Genomic DNA, 24,938 nt, shown 5'->3' on the forward strand with positions numbered 1-24,938 from the left:
GCTAGGACCGACGCGTGTCGAAAGCATTGGACAGGGTGTCGTGATGATCGACAAGCCCGCAAGGTTCCGAGGGGGCGTGTCGCCGAGCCTTGAGACTGTTGGACAAAAAGGTGCTCCCCATGCTGCAGCGGATTTGGGTGTTCGCCCCCCGGGGCGGGAGCTTTGGCGGGACGAAAGAGCTCGACTGACACAAGGGCGAATGTGGAGGCGGCGAGATACAGAAAAGGGGACCGAGTCTGGGGATAAGCACGATAAGCTTGACAAGAATGTTACCCTCCCCTCCTTTTTTCTGTAGCTGACATCCACCTCACCGACAGCTCCCGGCTCTTGAACCAATCAGAACTCAGAATTGCACCTCGTGCCTTAAACAAGGGAGCTGAGCACGCGACCGCTCATCATCCCCTTCCCCCAGGCACCGCCCCTCCCCCCGTCGTCTTTCCTCCTCGGTTGTGACCTCAGGCTGAGAGGCGTGCGGAATGCTGGCGGGAAAGCTGGCGTGTGTTGCAATGTCTCAAACTTATGCCCATCCCACACTCTCCGTGGACCACCCGCTTCGCCGAACAACCGTAACCATGTCCTCCTCTCTACTCTCTTCTCCGACCTCGTCTCTTTCCATCTTGCTCGTAGACTGAGGCGTGTATTCTTCTATCCAAGATCGTCACACACAGCTCAGACTCTCTCACCTCTCACGTTTGAGTTTCTGATCCGATCTGCCAAGCTCGGCTGCTCTACCCGTCGGTCAAAAGCTGGGCACGCGCCATCCTTCCGCCCCAGGCCTCTCTTGAGTCTTCGTGATTACGCTCTCGGACTTGGTCCACAATGCCTCGAAATACGTTTCTCCCGACGCCAGCGTCGTCAACCGACATCAAGGGCCAGGACGGCTCTAAGATGGCCTCCCTCCAGCTAGCCTTCGAGCTGCCACCACCAGCCGTCACAAGTGAGGCCGGCGCAAACCATCCCAACACCTCGGCGACTTTCTACCCTACGCAAGCCAGCGAAACGGTCAAGTCTCGCAGGCGATCTTCTGCCGCCAACCCGCCCAAGGACCAGTTCGCACTCCCGCCGCCTCCTACCCGCTCTCGCAAGATCATCCAGATGAAACCTCGCGAGGAGCCTACCCCCGAGACCCCTGCTTCGACTTCCAAGACAGCATCCAAGGGCAATGCCGGGACAAGTTCAACCACGCAGGTGGCCGGTTCGAAAAGGAAACAGCCCTCGGCCACGAGCGCAGCCGGGAGGAAGATCGCGAGGAAAACAGCCCACAGTCTCATCGAGCGCCGGCGGAGGTCGAAGATGAACGAGGAGTTTGCCGTCCTCAAGGGGTTGATACCAGCATGTACCGGAGAGATGCACAAGCTAGCTATCCTGCAGGTTCGTACTGTGCCGCTGTGTCTGATGCTACGGTTTCCACTAACACACGCGCCTAGGCCTCTATCGAGTACGTCAGGTACCTCGAAGACTGCGTCACCAAGCTCAAGGCACAATGCGGATCCGAAGCCATGCTGGACCCCGAACCCCGGCTCTCCCAGTCCGGCCTCCCCTCCCCCTCCATGGGCGACACCTACAACCACGGCCACGGCCACAACTACGCCGGCGGCGCGGTCGACCCCTGCTCACCCGACGTCGAGATGACCAGCTCGTCGAGCGCGCCCTCGCCCAGCTTCACGCCCATCGCCGGCCGCTCCCAGGCCCCGTCCATCTCGCCCGCCCTGCGCCCACAAGACCCCAGCCGGCACAACTCGTACTCGTCCGTCTCGTCCGACTACCGCCTGCACGGCGGCAGCGGCGGCTACAGCACCTCCACCACCACCTCGCCCTTCTTCGGCCCCCAGCACGGCACCGCCACGGGTGTGTCCTCCTCCCACTCGGCTTTCGGCTCCGCCCTGACGAGCCCCGCCCTGCCGCCCCAGAGGGATCTGGATCAGGAGGCCACCACCGCGCTGCTGATGCTGAATCAGATGGATCGGCGCACGAGTACCAGCACGGCGACCGCGCCGCGGGGCATGAGTGTGAGGGATTTGTTGAGTAGCTGAGAGGTTGGCTGGACAGCTGGCGATTTGTGTTGCGCCTGGAAGCACAGTTTCAACACCTTGTGGGGGAGGAAAGCTGTGCGGCGTTGTGGGTTGGGTCGTGGAAAAACGGGGTGAAAGACACAAAACAGCTCGCGCTCCCTCCCCCCCACACGACCGAGCTCAACCCCCAAAGCCGTGGCTTGTGGCTTGCGTAGTGTGAGTCTAGCGAGCTGACAGAGGTCAAGCCAGGGGCGTGGCTTTTGACTAGCACTAGCGCTGGCTCGCCTGTACTCACCCCCCCCGTCCTTCCCCTCTCCCCTCCTCCACATCCGCATCCCGCGTGTTCCGTGGGGGGGATGTACCCTACCCGGGGCCGTGCCGTGCCGCCACCGCCAGGTAGGCGTCTCGGGACACGTGGGATGAGAGAATGGATGGATGGATGTCATCATGTTATGCTCTCCTGGCCCTGGCTTGCGTGCGTTCGGATGAGGCGACGACGTATGCGGATCAGATGCCCGTTTTTTTAAACCTGGCTGGCGGGGAAGGGCTGGGTTGGTGCCATCGAGCGGCGCAGCTGGGGATGTTGGCGGGTGTTTCTCCCTCCCCACTCGCCTGTTGTAAGGGGGTCAGTGAATGAAGATTTACAGACTTTTGAGCTGTTGAAAATTGTTGATGGGCGGTCGATAATGCGGTAACAAAGGACCTGGGGGTAGGGGGTCGGTTGGTTTAGACAGGGAAAAGGCGGTTGTGAGGGTTGGGCGAGACTTAGAAACAAGGGACTATAGAGTGTACCTATTTATCATATGAGGCCTTTCATGAAAGAGTTGTTGCCGTCCACAGTGTGATCTTTGTTTGTGCTGAGGCATGTAATGCCCCCGAGGGTAGACACAATTTAGATCGTGGCGGTGATTGTCGTGGATTAGGATTTGGGTGGTGATGTTGGCGGTCATTTCGATTCGCATACCAGTCTCTGGGTGAGCCAGAAGACATTCCTGTTCTCATGTCACCCATGTTGTATAGTAGGTATGGTTTGAGGCGGAGTCCTGCCCAACTTCCACCAAGTTCTCCATCTCCCTTTGGGAAGCCTATATTATGTCCACAGAACTAGCCAGAAATATGAATGGAAAATCCCAACAATTACAAAAGACTCTTGGTATCCAGATTACATTACTCTTGCGCAACAGACAACCTCGTGCTTGCCCTCTCAACACACCCATCCAAATCCTCAAGATACTCATCCAACAACATCATCCTCATCCAACATCACTCATCACCCCTAGCATATTCAACATCACCCCCTCTCTCACCTTCACATCCAATTCCTCTTAGAACACAGAGAAACCCTACTTCACTCTAACTCCCCCGACTCCCAACTTCACTCCTCCCCGCGCTCCTCGGCGGCAATAACTCCAGACTCGGCGGCCGCGGGCCCTTATAATCCAGCAGCGGAACGGTCAACCCATAGCCCTGAGTCTGGCCCGTGGCATCATGCTGGTCCTTCTCGACACAGATGCACACGTCCAGGCCGCCGTCGGCGCTGCGGCCGTGGCTGGCGGGCCCCGACGCGGCTTTGTGGGTGGTGCCGCAGCCGGCTTCGCCGCTGTGGAGGGGCAGGCGCTCGTCTTTGGGTTTGGGGTGGTGGTGGGGGTTGGCGGAGGAGGAGGTGGAGGAGGTGGCGGTTCCGGGTGGTGCTAGGTGGGAGCCGTTGGTGTTGCCGTTGGGCGGGGCGGGGTTGTAGGGGGAGTTCTCGGTGATCATGGCGAAGTTGCGCGAGGGCATGGTGACTTGGTTGTGGGCGGCTGTCTTTTGGCTGTCGCCTGGGTCCTTGTCGAAGAGCTTGAGCAGGGTTTCGGAGGTGTCGTGGTTGAGGTGGTGGATCTTGTTGCGGCGCGCGAGGAGGTTGGCCACGGCGGCCGGCGGGGGCTTGTTGACGATGGCCGAGGAGATAACGTTGACGATGTAGCGGTAGTCCTGCTCGGCGGGGATGTTGAGGCGCGGGTTGGAGTAGAAGCGCCCCAGCGCGGCCAAGTGAACGTCGCCGCCCAGGATGGTGATGCGGATGGAGAACTCGGCGCAGATGCCCTGAAGCTTCTCTATCAGCCAGTTGCGCTCCTTCTTGTGGGTGCGGGCCGTGTAGTGGTCATCGAGGTCGTCCAGGAGGTCCACGCTGCCGTCGAAGCTGTTGAAGAAGCTGCCGCCGATGCCCATACGGCGGTTCAGGAACTTGATGGGGCCCATGACGGGGCTCGCAAAAATGTTCTCGAGCCAGGTGAGACGCGGATATGCGATGGGAATGCCCAACAGGAGGATCATATGCTTGAACGGTCGCCCAGAGCTTGCGGCAGCCGAGAGCTCCCGCTTCAGGCGGGTGAAGATGGCGTCGTACGTCTCGGGGTAGTTGACTTGATGCCTCGTGCGCTATTCTCTCTGTTAGACAGTAGTTCATGAGTGGTGGCTTGGGAGTCCTACCTCGGTGCGGGCGTCGATACCCAAAAAGGCGATTCTAGCCCCTAGTTGGGTGAACATATTGTGGGAGTGCTCCGCAACGTACGGCTGTGTCTTGTTAGTTGCTGGCCCAGATGGGTTTCATTGCTACGACTTACCCCGGCCTTGGGACCATAAATGTAGTTGGGCTCTGAGAGTGGAGGGTGGACGTAGGACTCCATGAGCTGGTTGGGGTCGACTCCTTGGCCCCCCTCGGACACCGTGACTGAATCTGGGTTACGTTAGAAAAATCACCTCAAAGTTCGAAAGGTGCTTACCCGAGGTGTAGGTGGAGGCAGGCGGCGGGAGGTGGTGCTGGAACAACATGTAGTACTTGTGAGCAGTGCCGCCAATGCCCCTGAAGACGTCGCACTTCATGAACTCGTTGACGTAGGAACCGAAGCCATCGATGATCTACGCGGTCAGTATTTTCCATACCCCCGAGGAAAGAGAGGGACATACATCGTGGTCGTCCCAGATGTTCAGCTGGGGAATCTGGCCGTTGGCATTCGCAAACGGCTCGGTCGAGTACCAGCGGATGTAGTTCTTCAGGTAGTAGTCGTCGCACTGCTGACGGAGGGTCTCCGGGAACGGATGGTCCTTCCGCTTCTTGGGGTTGCTGATGTTGGACCAGTCGTGGAGCGGGCCGGAGACACGGATGCCGTCGTTGTAGATCTGATCGCCGCCGCCAATCCTGCAACCGTTAGCACCACCAATCAATATCTCATCTTCTCCCGAACGAAAGACGTCTTACATGACGTGGAAGGGTCTCTCCTCGTGTTTGCGCAGGACATCGTTCCACAGCGCCGGGCCACTCCAGGCCGCCTCGTCGGTGCCGACACTGAAGCCGTTGCATGAGTGGAACATGATCCTCATAGACTCGTGGATGGCCGGCACGTAGAAGTTGTTCACGCGCGGCTTAGTGCTGCTAGCGAAGCGCAGACCAGGCAGCTCATACTCCCACTTGGTCTCGACATCATCCATCTCAACCACCAAATCAAACCGCCAAAAAGTATTCCGCGAGTCCGAGCTGAGACACACCCCCTCCACCACAGCCACTCCCCCCCTCTCACCACGCCCACCACCACCATCCGCCCTCCACAAATTTGCCGTCGGCACAATCGGCTGCGTCTTCCCACCCCCCGCCGTAACCACCAACGCACTGCCCACCCACCGGCCCCCCTCCATCCTTCGATAATTCAACAGCGGCCCACAAACAACCTCCTTCCCATCCGGCGGCGGGCCCTGCACCTCGCGCCCACCAGCACCCTCCCCCTCATCCACACCAGCACCAGCACCACCACCCGCACTAGCAACCGCAACCCTCGCCCTCATGCGCCCCGGTAACAACCGGCTTGAAGCGCGGCGTGATGGGACGGCTACTCTCAGCGGGCTCAGCAGCAGCAGTAGTATCGTCAGCGGCGCAGGTCTCGCTCGGGTCGAGAGCGCGACTTGTTGAGGAAGTTGGCGAGGTCGGAGACACCGGCGCCGCGCGAGTCGGCGTCGCGCGCGACGGGGTGGTGGTGGTGGTGTTGCTGGTGGCGGTTCTCTTTCTCGTAGCGCGCGTAGGCGGAGGATTCGGCGTGGCGCCAGCGGCTGGAGGAGGCGTAGGGGTTGGGGGAGGCCATGGAGGCGAGCGGGGGTGTGTCCTTGGGGGGTAAGGGGGGCGGGAGGTTGGTGGTGCCGTCGTCGGCGTCGTGGTTGTCGGGCATGGTATGCGGCGTTGGGGGGAGGGGGTTGTGAGGGTGCTGCGAGGCCATTGTCGCGGGCTGTTCGCGGGTTGTTCGCGGGCTGCGCTGGGCTTGTCGTTTGTCGCGGGAGGCCAATTGGTGCTGGGGAGTAAAAAGAGTGAGAGTGGAAAGGAGTGGAAGAAGGTAAAAAAAAAGAGGCTGAGGATGACAACTTCAGATAACTATCCGTACACTTGCATCCTTCCTTTCTGTAACCTTGGAACCGGGATTGTTGGAGCGGCACAGCGCCAAGACACACACCAAGTCACACCGTTGGAGCGCCGATGTCTCGGGGGGTCTTGGAATCGTTCGTTGTTTAGGTAGGTTGCTTTGGAAATGTTGGAAATGCTGCTTGGCTGTGTGTATGCCTTTCTATTCGTACTGCTTTTCTGTTTGCGGCAATGCCCAAACCGGTTGAATCAACTGATAACTAAACTCAAGTCATCACCCAATCTCACCCTCCCTCCGTCACTCATAATTTCTGCTTGCAGATTCTTTCCATCCCCCCCATTGAGATGGAACTGGAGGCCGCCGCGAGCATCCTTGCGCATTCGGGAGATCGCAGGGCCCAAACTCTGGTGGTTGGTGCAGGAGCCCAGCTCTTGCGTCAGCGCGCCGCACCGCTGCTCCGCTGCCCTCAAACTCCCTGCTGATTCGGTGGAGCCAAGTCCGGCCTCCTTACCAATCACTGCCTTTGTTTCCCCAGCCGACTCCGGGAATAACGTTGGCGCCAAGACCGGGTATCGGCACAGCACAGACGGATGCAGCTGAAACATGGACCCTTGTGGGTAAGTTATCGGGCATGGACCAAGTAACTCCCTGGTTGCTCCGGACAACTGGCTCAAGTCAACAAGGGCCCCTTTGTTCACGAGACCAAGTCGTGGCTTCGAGATGACCTCGATGGACATACAATGTAGTTATGAGCTATACATGATATTTCTGAACCTACAACAACAATGGCAACGGCATAAATTCTCACCCCTACTCGCTCCCTAGGTAGTCAAGATATCGTATCCTACTTCTTCTCTCGGGCATCCATCATTTGGCAGCAACCGGCACCTTAGTTGGGCGGGCTATCCCCGACCTAGCCGCCCTTTTCTTCTCAATAAAGTGGCCAGCAAGCACACCGCTGCACAAGCCCACTAGATGCCCCGTGATATCCATCGTGTTGCGCCTGGAGGTGAAGGCAGCGCCGATGTTGAGCGCCGTCGCGAAGGCTAGGAGCGTGAGCCCCTCAACGCCATCTCTTGGCGGCGGCGGCAGGCCCAAGATACGGAACCCCTCAAACCGGTGCAGCCAGAGGTATGCGGCACCGACGCCGTAGATCGCCCCGGATGCTCCTAGCGACGTAATCGTCAGCCGGTTTGTGACCGCCGCCCAGCTCAGCGTCCCAAAGGCAGCCACCGCCCCCGACGCGAAATATGTCGCTAGGAAGGAGCCTCTCCCGACGTCGTCGTGAAAGCGCACGCCCAAGAACCATAGAACAAACATGTTCTGAACGAGGTGCAGGAGTGACTGGTGCGAGAACATGGCGCTCAGCATGGTCAAGGCCCGTGGCGTGGCTATCACCACAATAAAGTACTGGTTCAGGAGCCGCCACAACGGCGGGATCTTCCACAGCCCCCAACCCACCACGTTGAGCGCTATCAGCGCGCCGACTGTGACCGCTGCCGGAGGGATATCCGGAAACCACCTGGCTGCCCGCTTGGCCGGCTGGTAGAATTCGGCGTACGCTACGCAGAGCCCAGTCAGGGCAAGCACGACGGCCGCAGACGGCAGAAGGCGCTGCCACAACTTCATCTGGGGCGGCTCCTTGAGGTCAGACTGGCCCCTAATCATGTACTCTTGCATCTTGGCGCTCAGCTGCCGCGGCTGGTCGTCAGTAAGAACCTGCATCGGCCCGACCTTGTGCCGTTCCTCTACCTGCTTCTTCTTCTCTTCCTCTCGCCGCTTCATTTCCGCTTCCCACTTTGCCTTATTCCTTTCGCGAATCGCATCGAGTGCGCTCCGTCCGTACACGCTCTTCTTTCGTAACTCTTCTCTCTCTCCGTAAAGCCTGAACTTGGTTGCCTTCTCCAACGGATCGCTGTCTGTTTCCTCGGCGCGTACCGCCGTGCCGCCATTCTCGAGGGCCGCGAGTTCATCCTCGGCCCGGAGACCCGCGTTGGCGATCTCGTCCACGGGCACATGCTCGCGTAGATAGGCGAGGGCGATATTCTGCTGCTCCTTTGAATACACCCTCGTGTTGACCCGAAGCATCGGATCGTCGAGCGTTCCGGCGACGCGCCGGCCGTGGAGGATCCGCAGGAGCTCGTTGCCCCCGGTTGTGCTCATCAACGACCCAAAAATGGCAAATATCTCACTCGCTGTCAGATCATTTTTGGCAAAGGGCAACCCGTCCTGGTCTTCGTAGCCCGGCGGCAGGTCGGCATAGTGCGTGATAACGGACCGGCCCCCGAGTATTGTCCGGATGCCGACCCATTGCGGCAACACCGGCCGGGCGTACTTGAGGAGGGCGGACCCTGTCACTGCGTTGCGGCCATGACCTCCTCGCTGCGGTTGTTGTCGTTGCTGTTTCTGGGGAGCCGGCCAGGACGAAAAGCAGCGACTCGAGAGAGGGGCGGCCGGCAACAATCGGGAACACGGTCTCGTCAGGTGGTGCGCGGCGGCCTGGACGCTGGACCGGAAGGCATTGACGCCCAGGCTGCAGCTGTTCATTGTTGCAATCTGGCGCCCGCAGTTGCGCCGGTTCGCCTAACCGTCCATCCACTAGGATATTGTGGTAGATGACTGCTGGGGAGGTCGCCGTTAACCGGCCGAGGAATCGATGTCGAAGAGTTGGAGGGTGGAGGTTGCTGTTAGTGGGCGGGTGCTGGGGAAAATTCCAGCTCAGTGGTCGGGAATCGAGCCCAGCCGATCCGGCAGGCAGCGCCATTGGGTGGGGGGTTGGTCTTGGCGAAGCAATTGGCCCCACAGCGGGGCAGCAGTCCCGCGGGTGGTGCTGCAAGGAGGGGAGCTCCGAACAGGCAACGCTGGAGCTTGCGTCGACAGCACAAGCAGCATTTCTCTCCATCAACCAACTTGGCCGCGGCGATTTTCCAACACTGGCAACCGAAACAGTCGTCATTATAGCTAATTGCAACTAACTGATCAGCCGCGCTCGCACAAAATTCCGAACTTCATCAACACTCACGAACCAACCCCGCAACCACAAGCAAACCTCCGTTCAACAATCCAATCCCTTCCAACGACCTCCAACTTTCCAACCTTCTAGCCACCAACAAACAAAACCACAACCATGTCCTCCGAAGCCCTCCCGATATCCCCCACGCGCTTCGCCGCCGCCCTCACCGACCTGCCCCTCTCCACCCTCCACCTCAAAGTCCTCGAACTCCGCAACAGCATCGCCCACCTCGACTACTCCAACGAGCAACTCCGCCCCTTTGCCGAAGGCACCGCAACCGCGACCGCCACCTCCACCTCCACTACAACCACAGCCCCCCCACAACAAGCACCATCATCAACAACAGCAACAGCTGAGCCCGACGCAGACTGCGCCGACGCGATCCGCGAGAACGAGGGCGTGATCGCGCGCATGCAGGAGCGCATCGCGCTGGTGCGCGCCGAGGTCGAGCGGCGCGGGCTGGGCTGGGCCGAGTTCTCAGAGCGTGGAGGAGCGGGAGGCCGAGAGGGTGAAGCGGGAGGATGTGAATGGTGGGGTTATAGAAGGGGAGGGGGAGGGGGAGGGGGTGGGTTAACGGTGGTGGTGGTGTGGGGGGGGTTGTGAATGGGGCGGGCGAAGAGTGGGAGTAATCCGTGGAGGGATGGGACGTTCCAGACGGGGGTGATTAGGGGTGGAGTGGTGCAGATGGATGAGGGCCCTGCTGGGGGACGAGCGCCACAGGGGGGGTCGCTTACGGATGACGAGTTGTTGCGGCGGATAGAGCAGCAGATGAGGGGCCTGGGACCAGATGAGGATGATGGTGAGGGGGGGTTGCATCTCTGAGGAGTGTTTTGCGAGTGAGGGGTGGCGAGGTCTATGATGGAATGCACCACCAGTGATCACTCGAGCTAGCATGAGATGACACGACTTCACACAAATACCCAGCGTCACCGAGGCCACTAGAACAATCTGATTCATTGATGGTGATGGTGATGGTGGCGGCAGGGTGTAAAACACGACGCCTCCAGGGTTGCGTGAGGATTATGTTACCAGCGCGGGTGGCGACGAGTAGCAGGAAAACTAACTGATAAAGACAGAGGAAATATCATGCTGTATTGTGCGAGAAAGCGCCCCCCATTTTGTGGATGCTGCCGGTCCAAACGCCTTGCCCAACCCGGAGACCGAGCCCGGTCCCAACAATGCGATTCCCATATCAACATGCTACGCCAGGACCATGCTGTGACAAGAAAAGAGGTAGATGGGGACTGTGACCGAGGAAAAGAAAAAGACAACGGAAAAGAGAGTCCTAGCGAGAGGCTTAGGCTGGTATCGCCAAGTTGGCGTTAAGGGAGATGGCCGGCTGAGTTTTCGGCTTGGCCAGCTCCGACTTCGGGATAAAGTTGGTGGTTACGCGCAGGGAATGCGCTGGTTCGTTGTTATCGAGCCCCGACGAGCCCCTGTCGTCGTATCCCGAGCTTAAGATGGTAGGTAGCCTCGGTTTCTGGGCGGCGTGGCTGGGCAGCGAGCTGTTGCTCACTTCGGGGCTCCTCGACACGTACACCCCCTCGTCTTCGGTGTCCGAATCTACCTGAGGCGCACGGTGGCTGATCCGCCGCCTCCTGCGGCTCAGATCCTCCCAGTCGTCGTCTGAGTCTGTCGACGAGCAGCTCGTCCTCGCTGTGCGCCGACTGCGAGTCCGCCTCGCCGACGACACGCGGGACCTTGTTTTCCTTAGGGAAGGGTTGGACCGCAGCTCGTCGTCTAGCGGCGTCTCTCCCCTCCGTATCCTGGCCTCCACGGCCCTCTCCCCCACTAGCCGCCCGAGCGAGCCTGCGTCCCGGGTCGATACCGTTCTCCTGGACGCCGCGCTCACCATGCTCGCGCTCCTCGTGACGGGCACCTTGCCCTCCATGACCTTAGCCGGCGGAGGCGGTTGAAGCATCCAGCGGAGGGCATCTCTGTGCGCGGGTTTGCTGCTGACGACGGGTGGGTGGTATTCGTTCACGGGCGGATTTCTGGGCGTCGTGTAAAAATTGTGCCGGTCCTCGTCTGTGATCTGTTTCTCCAGCCCGAGTTTTGACTCCATGTAGCGGCCAGCCGAAGTGCTAGCCTGCTTGATGGCGTCCATCAGTTTGTGTCCAGACCACGTGGGCTCGTGCCCCCACAATTCCTCGTCCTCTCTCTGATAGCGTTTGTAGTTCCAGTCGGCGCTCGTCGATATTGATATCGTCTTGCTGAGTGTTGGGCTTGCTGGGTAATCCTCCGGTACTACCGTCGGGGCACTTCCACCGGGCAACTCAGCTGGGCCGAGAGACGGTCTCGGACTGGCTATTGACCCCATTTCCGACAAGCTGATCACGGCGCTGCTCCCGGTGCCGATGCTCGGGCGGCCATCTCGGCTTGCCGCTGTCAGTCGCCGCTGACTGAGACTCTTGCTTATCGCGTCGCTTCCCTTCCTCTTCTTAGGCAAGCTAGGCCCCATGCGAATCTCCTCGCCCCAGTAGGGGTTCGTGTCGAAAGGGTCTGGGTGCCGGTACAGGTGGGGTTGTTCCGACACGATGCGCTCCTTCATCTCTCTCTCTTTCCTCGCCTGCTGCCGCGTCTTGTGTTCGGTGTGGAGTTGGTTGCATGGCGTGCAGGCGAGGACGTAGAAGAGGGCGGACTGTAAGGCGGCTAGGTACGACATGGTCGGTTCTCGTTGCCGGCATCCCGTAGTCGAGTGATTAGTGCGCTCTGGAGTTATTCGCCTATGACAACCGCATGGATTGTGATTCGCTCCGGGGACGGTCCTTTGACACTTTCTTCCTTTGAACACAACTCAAACGAACGTGGGGCGGCTGTCAGAGTATACACCACCGCGGCAACGGTCATAGCAGGGACACCACAAAGCACCAATGTCGGTAACAAACGATCGGTAGGGTCGAATATCCGGTTGGAGTCCGTTCCAGAGAGCCAAGTCAAGGGCAATGGCGGACTGGATCCTTCCGTAGGGGCGGGGAAGCGAGGAATGGTGCTCGGCACTCTCTCGGCTGCTGGGAAGGGAAGTTACCCAAGACCTCGACTCTAAATGCCTCTACCCCTCTCAACACGCCACGCATACGCAGACAATTCGAGAGGCCCGGTGTGCCGCTGGCATGCGTAATGGAGGTACAGATTCGAAACCGCGGAAGGATGGGGGTGTTATGCGAAACGACGGAATGACAGAACGACAGGGTGGTCCCAGCATCCGTCTGTTCAATGATCAAATGTTCAAAGGAAAACGAGAAGCGTTACAGTATGGAACTTTAGAGTAACTTGAAAGTATCTTGAAGAATGTAAAAGGAAGGAGAATTCCAGAAAACGAGGGTCAAAATCGAAGTTGAAACACAGCAGAACACAGCAGCACGAAGGCGGCTGTGTGGTGTGGGAATTCGATCAAGGTCAATCAAACGGAAACCATGCAGCTGGCGCGCACCAAGGTAAGGTGGCCCGTGGGGGGAGATTTGGGTTGTGTAATTTTGATACACGAGACCGACGCCCCGTTGGAATCCAGGGGCAGGGGAAAACGACCACTCATGGCGCTAAAACAGCCAGGGGCAGGAGACAAGTCGCCCGCATTTGCCCGCATTCGCGGATAGAGGCGCGGCGCAGGTTAATGAGTGGGTGGCCCTCGTCCGATCCCTCCTCGCTCAGCCCCACGGTCAACGAAGATGCACAGCGAAGCAGAAACCGTTTCTTCCATTCCGGTTCCAACAAGGCTGCTAAAAGCGCTTGGGAGAGACACGGCGCTTGTTTGATCATCAACTAACATCCCAAACAGGGAGGCCCAAGCAAGGCAAGGAGATGATGAAGGATTCAGGTTTGTCTTGTTCCCGCTAGCCACACAGTAGATGTACCGTACCGTATCATACCGAAGTGCCCCGACTTAATTCCCCATCGACTCGCGGCCCACGTTTAAGCGACAAATGCAACTGCAAGTCCGACCTCCCGGTTGCGACAATTTATCTTAAGAGTTAGGGAGCGCGGGCAACCCCTGATTCACCCATTACACAGTCCTTCAAGAAGACGACTTGGAGAATATCCCGCATGCAGCCAGCCAGCCACCAGGTGAACGTGTGTCACCGGCATACCAAAATCCCTCTCAGACTGTCGCGTTTGATGACACGTGGGAAAGCCCACCACAGGAAAGTGACGCTAGCGGCGATACAGATGCTCTTCTCGGAATCGTGGTTCACTGGTTGGTTTCGGGAAACGCCCGACCACTCGCCCGACCACAACCGCCCACACACCCAAGGGCCGCCGCCCTAGGTTTAGATCCAGGAACCGGGCGGTTTCTACCGGCCAACAGAAGACCAACAAGGTGCACAGGTGTGTTCCAGAAACCCGCCGTTGGTCAATCGATGGGATGTACGAAGTACCTGGCCGCCTGCTGCAGGGCGTCAGCAACACATCGGCCTCATGGTTACCCGATCAGGCACGCACATGTACATATGTAGTCACTTGGGGCTTGCGGAAGCCATGATCGTGACACCATCCCATACCACTTATTGTGTAAGCACCAGCCCTTCAGCACTGACCGCGTCATCAAGCCGTGCTGTAGCAAGTTACTGGCTGCCCATAGCCGTGGGATCAGTGCACGGCCTCTTGACGCCTCCACCGACGACGTCTTTCGCAGCGAGGCATCAAATTAGGCAGAAGGAAAGCATCGAATGGAACGAAACTCAAGTTACATCGTGCCCGCCTCCTGGTGGCTTCCCCGCCTGCAGATGTTTGGACGGCCTTGGCGGACGGCACAGAGAAAGTCGAGGACGAATCACCCCCTGCTGCCACGTTTCGACCTGGTCGATCTTCATGTTGCTTTGGGGGTGACCCGGTTTGAAACGGCGAGGTCGACTTCTTTGTCGGCGAGTTCAAAGTCACGAGCACGATCAAGGGAGGGACGGGGTGGTACCCAAAGGCTCAAAGCTCTGCTCACAGATCACTAAGAAATGAAAGAAGGGGCGAGGAGGCAAGCGAGATGGATCCTGCTTAGCGGTCATATTCCGTCGTGGCCGGCTCAATTCTTTAGTCCTCCCTCACAGAAGGCGATGATTACCTGTTCTATTCCTCCACGCTTACACCGCCCCCATCCTGCAACTCGTTTCTCCCATCCAAGCCTTCTTTTCGCTCACGGATCAATCGTCCCGGAAATGTAACCACCCAATGACGAAGGCAAAAGAGAAGTCGACACAGCATACATGACGAAAAGGGAAAAAAAGAAAAATCTCAAAAAAGGCTTGACTCCCGAGGCATTTTCCGGTCGGTAATGTACATACACAAACTCCTTGCCCTGCCCATCAAAGAAAGCCCGGTCTGCAATATATGATCAAGAAAGAAGAAAGCGTCGGTGGGGTCCCCGGCAAAGTAGATGCAAGCAGCGGTGGTTACAGGCGGCAGTGGGTCCTGCAGCTGCAGCCTGTGCTGAGCCGAGGGGTTAGACGTCCCACTCGTTCTCCTCCTCGCCCTCGGGGTCGGTTGTGCTCAGCGCAGCAAAGGCCGACTGCTGAGAGAACACCTTCGCGGGCTGCTTGGGAGCAGCGCTGGTGCCGTTGCTCGCGGTTGCGGCCTTGGCGGCGGGCGGCGGCTGAATAATCGTGGGCTCCGAGTCGATCGGGCTCTCAGCGGCGGCCTCCTTCTTCTTGTTCTTGGTTTTCTTAGTCGACACCGTGTTCCAGGCCTCCTCGTCACGGAGCATCTCCATCTGCTCCTCCTCGGAGGGCAAGGTCGAAATCCAGCTGTCAGCCAAGTTGTTCTTGGCAGGAACCGCGCTCTTAGCGGTCTCGCTCTTAGGAGCCGACACGTCGGTGTAGCTGCTGGTATCGAAGGTGTCAAGGGGTTGCACGGGGAGGTAGCCGCTGTTAGTGCTGGAGGTGCCGTTGGCGCCCTTCTCCGTCCAGACGGATTGCTGAGCCTGTGCCATAGAGACGGAGCCGTCCTGGGCGGGCCGGCCTTCGGCGATGCGAGCCTGGCGTCTCTGGGCCTCCAGGTCGACCTTTCTCTGCTTCTCCGACTCCTCACGGAGAGCCTTCGCGGCCTCGGCCTTCAGGGCGATTCTGGGCGCTGCTTCTTGGTCTCGGTCTTCTCGGGCTCCTTGGGCCTTCTTCTCCTTCTTAGCTTGGCCTTGTCGGTGTCGGTGAGGCGGAGGACCGAGGGACTCGCCGGCCTTGGGCTCAAGCATATCGCTGACACCACTGGCATCGGCAGCCTTGATCTCGGGCGAGAGAGTGAGACTCGTCGTCATCGGCATCACGCAACGTGAGAACGGACCGAGACTTATCTGGAGGTCCTGTCGTCATCGATGATCTGGGCACGAGACTGTTTCACAGACTTCTGCCGCTTCTCGTCGCTCTTCTTGAGCGCGTTGAGAGTAGTGCCCTGCTTGACGTTGGCCCAGCTGACGGGCGAATTCGCGGTTATCGACGCCATCGTCGGAGCTGTCATCGACCGGCTGGGCGGGCGCCGATGCCTTGGGCGCCCGTGCCTTCACCTGTGATGTCTTGTTTGTGTCTTCGAGCATCCTTGGTGTAGGCCTCTCCTCTTTAGGCGCTTGGCCTTCTCTTTTGGCTCTTTGCGGCTGTGGTTGCTTTGCTTCTCTTCTAGGCGAGGGCGCTGCTGCGAGGCACCTTTAACGGCATCACGAGCCTTCTTTTGCCCAGGAACCCCAATGACAACAAGGTACACGCATCCGAGGACCACGGTCCAACCGACTAGAGTGGACAATGAGGCGCCCATGGTCAATGGGTGGAGATGGTAAAGTCGGTGAGGTCAGCGACCAGCGAAATCGGGACCGAGCTTCGGAGGTCGAATACTCGACAGGGCCGCGGATGACGACAGCGAAACGCGGTCGATGGAGATGGACGATCGGGTGATGAGCGAAAGCTCAATGCGGGGATGTCGGGGAAATGGCAGATCGGTGTTCTTTATAATTAACTTGCAGGTGACACAAGGTCCGGATGTCGTTCCAGGCTTGGATTTTGTGGCTAATTGGGGAAACCTGGAGGATATCGGCTTGTTCCCGGATCAACAAAGGGATTGAATGGTGTGGTTCAGCTCCAGTGTGCTGGGAGGAATGAATTGAACGGAAAAGGGGGTTGTGTGATGTGAAGATACCAAAGTTCAAGGATCGCGAAAGAGCCAAATGCTGGCAGGTGAAAGGTGTTCAGAAGGTCGGTTCCTCATCTAGCATCCCCATTCGTTAACACGTCCAGCTAATCTCACGGAAAAGTTGCCGTGGCAAGGGGCTTGTTGCAGGAATGGCAAGTTAAGCGATCTTGGCAGCATGAACTCACGTGATTTGGTGTGACCGCTCCGTGCTGTGCAACCTGCTCTGCGTCACCGATGCAGCAGATATACGGTATCTCCAAACAACTTTGGTCTTCACTTTAAGAGGATCCAGGAAGGTTTGGTAAAACAGGCAATGTGATTGATTGTTTGGTGGTTGCACTTAGGTGGCCACTCCTTACTGATTGACTGACCACGTCAGTCTTAGCTCGCCCAGGTGCTTATACCTAACCAGCTATACCGGTGTTTGCAATCAATTGGGGGTTCTTATGATGTTAACGGGTCATTAGTTCCTCCAAGTGCTTATCGCCGTGAGGGCCGAGCACAGGCCAGGGCATCAAACACATCAGCAAGTCTGTACATCGAACAACAACAGTGTGCAATAATGGGCAAGTGACCCACTATATGCCAGTCAGGCACCCAAGTGTGTCGGAGAACGGCGGGTGCTAATGGGGAAATGCTAATGGGGAAGGTGGGATGTGGAACTTGGGGTCACAGGATTGGTTGTAGGGCGTGGAGCCTGGGTTCGAGTCTGTCTCCAAGATTTGTCACTCTAGATTCCTTCAACTTCAAGATTGAAAGAACAACAAGGATTCCCCAAGGAAAAGTCAGGTGCTAAAATCCAGGGCAGAGCTGCAGTTTCACAACTTATATAAACCCTGGTGAAACACCGTGGGTAAACCGTGTTTGCCGCAAGTTTCCGACCTCCTCATTCACTTCGAGACCTCATTGAGACCTCATTGTGCCCCTCCTCGGCCCCGCACCCTCCCTTCTTCAACAACCATGGCACCTAAGAACCGCATTATTATCGATACCGATCCGGGTTCGTCCATATTTAGTTGTTTTACTGCTTATTTGTGTCCGACACTAACATAATCTCAGGGGTGGATGATGTTATGGCCCTGTTGCTGGCCCTCAGCGCCTCACCGGAGGAGCTTGAGGTTGCCATGATCTCTGTCACATATGGCAATGTGCCGCTGCAAAGGTATGACAGACACCGTGTCACTAATACACGACCCGTGAATGTTGTCTCACAAGGATGTTGCAGGTGTCTCCGTAATGTTGTGGCCTTGTTCCACGTGCTCGAGAAGGAGATGGCCTGGCGGAAGGCCACTGGCAAGCCCACCTACGGCTCGTTGGGCGCCTACAAACCTATCGTCGCTGTTGGCGCCCAGCATGCCCTCGAAGATGAGGAACTTGTAGCGGACAACTTCCGTAAGCACGAACCCATCAATGACCCCGGAGTAGTGCAGCGAGTGAGAGACTAACCGACTCAGACGGTGCCGATGGGTTGCACGGAGTCCACGATGCGGTAAGAACACAACCTCCCTGTTTCAGGGGTCCCTTTCTAACTGGCATAGCACCCTCATCTGTCCCCGGCAGACACCTGGCGTACCCTGTTTGAGGATGACCCCGTTGAATCCAACAGCACCGCCGAGCCGCCATCGTACTCGGCATATTTCACCCCAAGCAAGACGCCCGCCCACAAGGAAATACTCCGGCTTCTGAAGGAGGAGCCGGAAAACACCATCACCATTGTCGCTATTGGCCCGCTGACCAACGTTGCCCTGGCGGCTTCCGAGGATCCTGAGACCTTTCTCCGGGTCAAGGAGCTCGTGGTGATGGGAGGCGCCGTGGGAGTCGAAGGCAACGTCACCCCGTGCGCCGAGTTCAACTCCATGGCCGACGCGGTGGCCGCCGCACGGGTCTTCGCCCTGACCTCGCTCATCCCGTCGTCCACCATGCCGCCCGTACTCGACGGCAAATCCTTCCTGCCTCCGTATCCCGCGAAGCTATCCCGTCAACTGAAGCTCACTCTCTTCCCACTCGACATCACCACACCGCACGAGATCAGGAGGCAGGGTTTCAACGCCAAGGTCCAGTCCCTTAAGGAAGCTGGCAGTCCTCTAGCGCAGTGGACCGACACCTTTATGACCGGCACTTTTGACAAGATCGACTCGATCCTCGGCGTGGGCCACAACGCCGGCCTGTCGCTGCACGACCCACTGTGTATCTGGTACATGCTGACCCGTGACCATCCCGCGTGGAAGACGGTGCCCAAGCCCGAGGACATCCGCATCGAGACGTCCGGCCAATGGACCACAGGCATGCATGTCATCGACAAGCGTGCCCGGGCGAAGCCCGCCGAGCTGGACAGCACAGTGCAGACACACCCGGAGGATCCTATGGACACCGTCACCGTGGACGAGATCCCCGGTGACACCATGGGCTGGTTGAGCGTGCGTAGGGGTAACAGAATCAACAGGATGGTGAAATCGCCTGGGCAAGATACCTTCGCAGGCATCCTGCTGGAGAAGATTTTCGCGTAAATAGCAAGTAGACCAGACCACCTGGATACCATAGATTTGGTTTTGATTCATTCTGGGTATCTTCACCGAAGCCGGCCTCCCTCGAATGTCAGCAATTAACTCGTTCTGGGGGAAATGAAAGCCGGGCTATGGGAGAGGCATACCCTTGGAAGGCACCCATGCAAACCCCAAACGCCAATTATGATAACTGACAACGCAACTTCCCATCTCTTTTTCCCCATTGTGTCACTACCCCCGGCCTGCCATTCAGTCAGCCGCCGCCGCCGCCGTCCACCCCTACCCAACCCATATCCACCTGGGCGGGTATATAAATAAATCAAAAAAGCCCACCAAACACTACCGACAAAACCAAGGCTGGCTTTCCCCTGCCCCAACCCTACCCATCACCCAACCCAACCACTGCCAGCCGGCTAATGCTTCGTCGTCCCGATCGCCGCCCCCTTCACCTCGGTCCAGTCGATGCTCTTGTCCAGCGCCTCGTCCACCAGGCCCACCAGGCACACGTTCTCCCCGCGCACAATGTACAGGCCTAGCTCCACCTCGGCCGAGGGCTCGCCTTCTAACGGGGGCGCGGATCACGCGCTCGACCGTGTCTTTGAGGACCTGGGGGTGGGGGTGGGGACGGGGGCGGGTTAGTTTGTTTCGTTTTAGGGAAGGGGAGGGGGTGTTGTGAGATGTTGGGGGTGGTTGGTTGGGGGTTTCGGGGGGGGGGGGGGTTCCTTACTAAGGTTGGTGGTGTAATCCTGCGCCTGCGAAAGGTGCCGACGAGGTTGCCGGCCGTTCGGTGGTGATGATGCACACCTTTCTCTGCAGGGAACAAAACTTCGATGATTGACTTGCTAGTCTACTGTCAGTGGACTGGAGTCAGGTCAGTGGTGATGAAGACATCTCGGGGTCCTTACTCTCGATATAGCTGTTCAGCGACATGGCGGCGGTTGGTCGAGCTCGGGCTGGTATTGAAGAAGGAAGGTCGGTCGGGGATATCTATGCCACGGTCTGCCTGCTTGCCATGTATGGCAGGGTTGCTGCAAGATCGCTACGACTTTCGCTTGTCGGTCGTCGTCAACGAGTGCAGAGCCGTTGGTTAGTTGGTGTCGTGCCGAATCCCGTCTTCAATTCGCAGCAGCTGTGAAGCTTGATGCTGGAACCCGCCGACCCTTGTCATCTTATCGCCTTATCAAAGGGTGTCATTAATATTCGACAATCGGTACGAATACCTCGGTGGCTATGAACGAAACGAGGTTTATTTTAGTTACGGGGTTATCCTCGAATCCTGGGCCGGAAAATGTCCTTTACGAAAAGAATGCGTATTCTTCTGGTAGTTACATCAAAATTGGGTTGGAGTGATCTTACAGTCTTACAGCCTTACAGTCGTTCCTTTAAACAGAAATGATCATCAGCTTGTAACTAGCCCAAAACGTCAACCTTCTCAACGTCAGACAGATGAGTGATCACATGAAAACAACAACTCCACTGTCCTGGTTAATCCTGGGTGTCCTAGCAAATGATAGAAACTGAATAATGGGGTACAGTCCGACATAACGTAAAGGAATATGGAATCAAAATTATAAATCACAGAGAGGCTAGGAAATCAGGAGAAGCATTACCTCGGTGTGGCCGGCCCGACCCCTCGTTCGGACCCGATCCTCCTCGGGCTGCCCTCCGAGAGGCGGCCGTAGCTACCCCGCGACGCCCAATCCACTAACATAGCTTGGTGCTGACTAGGAAAGTGGGGGGTTCCGACCCTTATGCGAGGATGCGAGGAACGAAGGGCGTTTTGTGATGACACTACTGCGTAACAGCCCTGTTGACATTGGGTACCTAACCTTAAGCGGTGCTGAGAAGACGGGGATAACTCTACTGGCATCACATAAATCCGAATGATCCGATCATCGTTTTGTTATTTTAGGCGCAAGACGTCCCAGAATCTCTTCTCTTCTCATCCTCAGTCATTCCTAAAGAGCTTCCACCCACCTGTCCGGCAGTATCATCCAATATCCACCATGGACGCGAGCCCCAAGATGGTGCGAGCCAACCGGCTAAAGCAAATCTTCGACGAAGGCAAACGCCCCGCCTTCGGTTTCTGGCAGGTACTACCCGGGGCCAACGTTTCGAGGCTTCTTGCGAGGTCGGGGCCAGACTGGGTGTTGCTTGACTGCGAACACGGCAATATCGATGGTATGCAAGTCAAAGCTGTTCCTCTCTGTACCCGGACCTGGCTAATGACACCCCCACAGATGCACAGATGCACGAAGCGGTCCCTGCCATCGCGGCAGAGGGAGTTTCCCCTATTGTTCGCCTGCCAGACACCCAGCCATGGATGGTGAAGCGTGAGCATTCCACATGATCTTGTGACCGTGGGCGAGGGCGCTGACATGGTTGTAGGTGCGCTGGACGCCGGGGCACACGGAGTAAGATGAGCCTCACAACCTGTTTGGAGATAGCCTCGATTAACTCGGACTTAGATCCTAGTCCCACTAATTCGGACCGTCGAGGAGGTCAAAAACTTGGTTGCTGCGGCCAAGTTCCCACCGCAAGGACAGCGAGGCTTTGGCTCCCCATTCGCAATGCAGACCTTCGGGGCTGGGTTGAGCATGACGGAATATCTGCAGCAGGCGAATGACAGCCTGTTACTAATGGTGCAGATCGAAACTCGGGAGGCTCTAGAAGTGGTGGAAGAAATAGCGCCGCTTGTTGACGTCGTGTTCGTTGGACCGTTCGACCTTGGTAACAGCATCGGCCATCCAATATTGGGTCCTAAGATAGACCTCGAACTACAGGACGCTGTCGCGAGGATCTTCAAGGCCACCATCGCGGCTGGCAAGAAGTGCGGCATTTTACTGTGGTTCCGGAGAACGTAGGTCGAACCCGTCCTCGCTAGCTATGCCCCTTTGGAGCCTCGAGTGACACCCATGCCCTGATTGGAAACATATTAGCTAACATTGTTGGACAGAGGCGAAACGATATGCGGATATGGGGTTCCACATGATCACTGCCGCGGCCGACTACTTCGCCATGGGCGGCGCGTTGGCCAGCTCGCTCGCCGTAGCTCGGGGCGAAGGGAAGGAAGCCAAGAGTGGTTGATAGTAGGGCGTGTAGCTATCCTTGGGGGATGATGGTTTCCCAGCATCTCTCCCCACATAAACCCGGCACATTTTGTCGTGGGCTATGCGAGAAAATAAACAACCACGGCGAGATACTGGGGAAACAAACGTCCCGTACCCTCCATTGTCTTAATTGGCCGACTTTGGTGTTTGACATCCGTTGTCGGTAAGAAGTAGGAGGTACGAGGCGTTCGAATAGTGCTGTCATTTTATTTTTCAACAGCATTCATTTTGGCCATGACCTCCTCAACGGTAAACCGATGCATGAGCTTGACGGCCTTAGAGGATTGTTTGGGGTCTTCTTCAGGCGACTGGGCCTTGCTGATGTGGATCTTAAACATGAGTTAGCAAAACACAGCGGGAAATTCTTGCTCGGTAAAACAAGACTCACCACTGGAACATCAAAATCATACAGATCCCGCCATTTCTTGGCTTCTGGCTTGACGATGTCGACCTCTTTGAAAGCAAACGGTTGTTTATCCCAAACGTCAGATAGGACCGATCTCGCTTGGGTGCATAAGCCGCAACCTGTGCGGGTAAAAAAGGTGATCCTGCAGGACTGGAGAAGCCTGCTGCTAACACGCATGACGGCGATTGTAACGTTGAAAGAATAAAGCAGTGACTTCTTGTTGGTTGTTCTGGCGTCGCTGACGAACAATTTCGGCACATCCTGGAACGGAAATCACCTGTAAAAGCTCCCTTACCACAGTAGGTTAGCGCAACTCGGGAAGACATGCGGCGCCCCTGGCGCGCTTCCTGGCTCGCCTGGCATTCCCCCCTCCCCCGCCCCCACCTTCTCAGCCCAGCAAGCAGCCGGCAATTTTGGCGGAGGAAGCTTCCATCATCTTCGAGACAGCTTCCACAAATCTCTTTGCTTCCGATTTGTTTCGTTTGCTTTTCCCTTGTTCCAGCCCTTTTTGGTTGAAACAGTAAGCACGTCCGAGACAGAAATCAGGTTCAAAACATATCCGCCGTCGAGTAACAAAGTCGACCACGAGTCAGCTTCGGCAGGTTGAACGGAGAAAGACGTACAATGGCGCAGAAGTGTGTTCATCAAGGTTGCGGCAAGGAGTACACGGATCCGGAGGAGGTCTGCCGTTACCACCCCGGGCCCCCGGTTTTTCACGAGGGCCAGAAAGGTACGCGTTCCTCGTTCTACAACCAGCCAATCTCGAGCGTCATACTGCACCTGCCCGATTGCACTCCTTACCTCTCACGGCTTGCGCATCTCTCTGTGGCTTGCCTATTTCTTGCCAAGCTGACCACGGTTTCTACGGCCCAGGATGGAAGTGCTGCAAGCCGCGCGTCCTCACTTTCGAGGAATTCATGACCATTGAGCCCTGCACCGAGGGGAAGCACAGCACCACCGACCTGCCGCCCAAGGTCGAGAAGAGGGAGGCGGACCCGGCGCTCCTCGCTGCCTCGAATCTGCCCCCGCCCCCGCCCCGTGCACCCGTTGCCGCCCCCCAGCACGTACCTACACCTCCGCCCCCGCCCCCGGAGTCCGAGGATGACGACGAGACCGCCGAGATCCCCGATGGGCGCATGTGCAGACGCAAGGGCTGCGGTGCCACCTACACGAAAGGGTCGAGCAGGGAAGGGGAGGCATGTGTACATCACCCCGGCGCTCCCATCTTCCACGAGGGCAGCAAGGGCTACGTCTGCTGCAAGCGCCGCGTCCTGGAGTTTGACCAGTTCATGAAGATCGAGGGTTGCAAGACGAAGAACCGGCACTTGTTTGTCGGAAGCGGAAGCAAAAATGCCACCGGCAAGGGCCCGACGGGTTCCGGGGGTGAAGAGCTCCTCGAGACGGTCAGGTGAGTACGCCCCGCGTTTCCTCGATGTGCAACTTGGCAGCCGCTGGACGAATGTGTGTTCGCGGCCAAGGAACAGCCAAGACTAGCTGTGTCTGGGAACACCCCGATGGCGGGTGAAGCCCGCGCTTGACCGCCGGTAGAAATGCATCCCGAACGGTCCATGTGCTCATATCCTCTCGCTCTTCTGCAGGCATGACTTCTACCAGACTCCGACTGCGGTGATCGCGTCATTCTTCCTCAAGAAGATCGACAAAGAGGCCGCCAAGGTGGAGTTCGAGGAACAGGCGCTGGTGTTGGACCTGCCCACGACGGACGCTCCGGTACCAAAGCGGTACAAGACGCAGGTGCCGCTTTACGGCCCCATCGATCCCGCCAAGTCGACCTTTAAGATTTTGGGCACCAAGCTCGAGGTGTCACTAGCCAAGGCCGACGGCAGCTCTTGGCCGGTTCTCCGCAGCGATGACCGTCTCACGGGTGAAATCCTCCAAATTGGCCGAGCGGGAAGGGCCTAACTAGGGGGGGAGTGGGAGGCGGGGGGGAGCGGGAAGGGCGGGAGATGGGGAGTGAGACCTTGGTTGTTGTTAACACCGGGTAGGCTTTGCCAAGGGGCGGCTCACGGAAAGCTGAAGCTTGAGTTACCCGCGCCAACGCTTGGGATGACGCTCCAAAGGAGCAAAAAATCCGAGATTGTGTTTCTCGGTTATCAGAGGATGTGGGATCTGATAAGAAGGGTGGTGGGTGGTGGGTAGTGGGGGCCGAATGGGAGGCACAAGCTGGGAAAAATAAGGCCGAAAATTATTGGGACGGGCCGGGAAGGAATGCATCAGGCATTGGGTATGAGGCGAATGCCGATATGCACCATAGCTTAAAGGCGCTTTCTGCGTTTTTACTGGCGCGTACCGTACCCCCTTGCCGGGTCGGGCTGGGTGCCATCCTTGGCTCTGGATCAACGGCGACGCATTTGTTGGTTCGTCACAACCCTCCCGGTGTGTCTCAGCC

The 24,938-nt window shown here is 57.7% G+C and overlaps 9 protein-coding genes across 9 annotated transcripts; 5 read left to right on the plus strand and 4 right to left on the minus strand.

The window, feature by feature from the left end:
- Window positions 1–819: 819 nt before the first annotated feature.
- Window positions 820–2,033, plus strand: CHGG_00821 (uncharacterized protein; the record flags this gene model as incomplete). The annotated part of the gene is made up of 2 exons (XM_001220041.1): window positions 820–1,371; window positions 1,428–2,033. 2 exons carry the CDS (start codon window positions 820–822, stop codon window positions 2,031–2,033), a joined length of 1,158 nt encoding a protein of 385 aa, XP_001220042.1.
- A 1,332-nt stretch (window positions 2,034–3,365) lies between these two features.
- On the minus strand, window positions 3,366–6,256 carry CHGG_00822 (uncharacterized protein; the record flags this gene model as incomplete). Its single annotated transcript, XM_001220042.1, has 7 exons — window positions 3,366–4,430; window positions 4,482–4,565; window positions 4,616–4,722; window positions 4,775–4,811; window positions 4,959–5,190; window positions 5,251–5,889; window positions 5,949–6,256. 7 exons carry the CDS (start codon window positions 6,254–6,256, stop codon window positions 3,366–3,368), a joined length of 2,472 nt encoding a protein of 823 aa, XP_001220043.1.
- A 1,008-nt stretch (window positions 6,257–7,264) lies between these two features.
- Window positions 7,265–8,944, minus strand: CHGG_00823 (uncharacterized protein; the record flags this gene model as incomplete). Its single annotated transcript, XM_001220043.1, has 1 exon — window positions 7,265–8,944. One exon carries the CDS (start codon window positions 8,942–8,944, stop codon window positions 7,265–7,267), a length of 1,680 nt encoding a protein of 559 aa, XP_001220044.1.
- Window positions 8,945–9,524: 580 nt separating this feature from the next.
- CHGG_00824 (uncharacterized protein) lies at window positions 9,525–10,013 on the plus strand (the record flags this gene model as incomplete). The annotated part of the gene is made up of 1 exon (XM_001220044.1): window positions 9,525–10,013. One exon carries the CDS (start codon window positions 9,525–9,527, stop codon window positions 10,011–10,013), a length of 489 nt encoding a protein of 162 aa, XP_001220045.1.
- Window positions 10,014–10,707: 694 nt separating this feature from the next.
- On the minus strand, window positions 10,708–12,075 carry CHGG_00825 (uncharacterized protein; the record flags this gene model as incomplete). The annotated part of the gene is made up of 1 exon (XM_001220045.1): window positions 10,708–12,075. The coding sequence occupies one exon, from the start codon at window positions 12,073–12,075 to the stop codon at window positions 10,708–10,710; it is 1,368 nt and encodes a 455-aa protein (XP_001220046.1).
- A 2,766-nt stretch (window positions 12,076–14,841) lies between these two features.
- On the minus strand, window positions 14,842–15,924 carry CHGG_00826 (uncharacterized protein; the record flags this gene model as incomplete). Its single annotated transcript, XM_001220046.1, has 2 exons — window positions 14,842–15,684; window positions 15,736–15,924. The coding sequence occupies 2 exons, from the start codon at window positions 15,922–15,924 to the stop codon at window positions 14,842–14,844; spliced, it is 1,032 nt and encodes a 343-aa protein (XP_001220047.1).
- Window positions 15,925–17,471: 1,547 nt separating this feature from the next.
- CHGG_00827 (uncharacterized protein) lies at window positions 17,472–19,018 on the plus strand (the record flags this gene model as incomplete). Its single annotated transcript, XM_001220047.1, has 4 exons — window positions 17,472–17,511; window positions 17,571–17,673; window positions 17,737–17,903; window positions 18,072–19,018. The coding sequence occupies 4 exons, from the start codon at window positions 17,472–17,474 to the stop codon at window positions 19,016–19,018; spliced, it is 1,257 nt and encodes a 418-aa protein (XP_001220048.1).
- A 2,003-nt stretch (window positions 19,019–21,021) lies between these two features.
- CHGG_00828 (uncharacterized protein) lies at window positions 21,022–21,879 on the plus strand (the record flags this gene model as incomplete). Its single annotated transcript, XM_001220048.1, has 3 exons — window positions 21,022–21,196; window positions 21,256–21,348; window positions 21,491–21,879. The coding sequence occupies 3 exons, from the start codon at window positions 21,022–21,024 to the stop codon at window positions 21,877–21,879; spliced, it is 657 nt and encodes a 218-aa protein (XP_001220049.1).
- A 1,276-nt stretch (window positions 21,880–23,155) lies between these two features.
- Window positions 23,156–24,451, plus strand: CHGG_00829 (uncharacterized protein; the record flags this gene model as incomplete). Its single annotated transcript, XM_001220049.1, has 3 exons — window positions 23,156–23,261; window positions 23,381–23,939; window positions 24,130–24,451. 3 exons carry the CDS (start codon window positions 23,156–23,158, stop codon window positions 24,449–24,451), a joined length of 987 nt encoding a protein of 328 aa, XP_001220050.1.
- Between the last annotated feature and the right edge of the window lie 487 nt (window positions 24,452–24,938).

The sequence above is a fragment of the Chaetomium globosum genome, genomic scaffold (genome assembly GCF_000143365.1).
Source record: "Chaetomium globosum CBS 148.51 scaffold_1 genomic scaffold, whole genome shotgun sequence".
NCBI lineage: Eukaryota > Fungi > Ascomycota > Sordariomycetes > Sordariales > Chaetomiaceae > Chaetomium > Chaetomium globosum.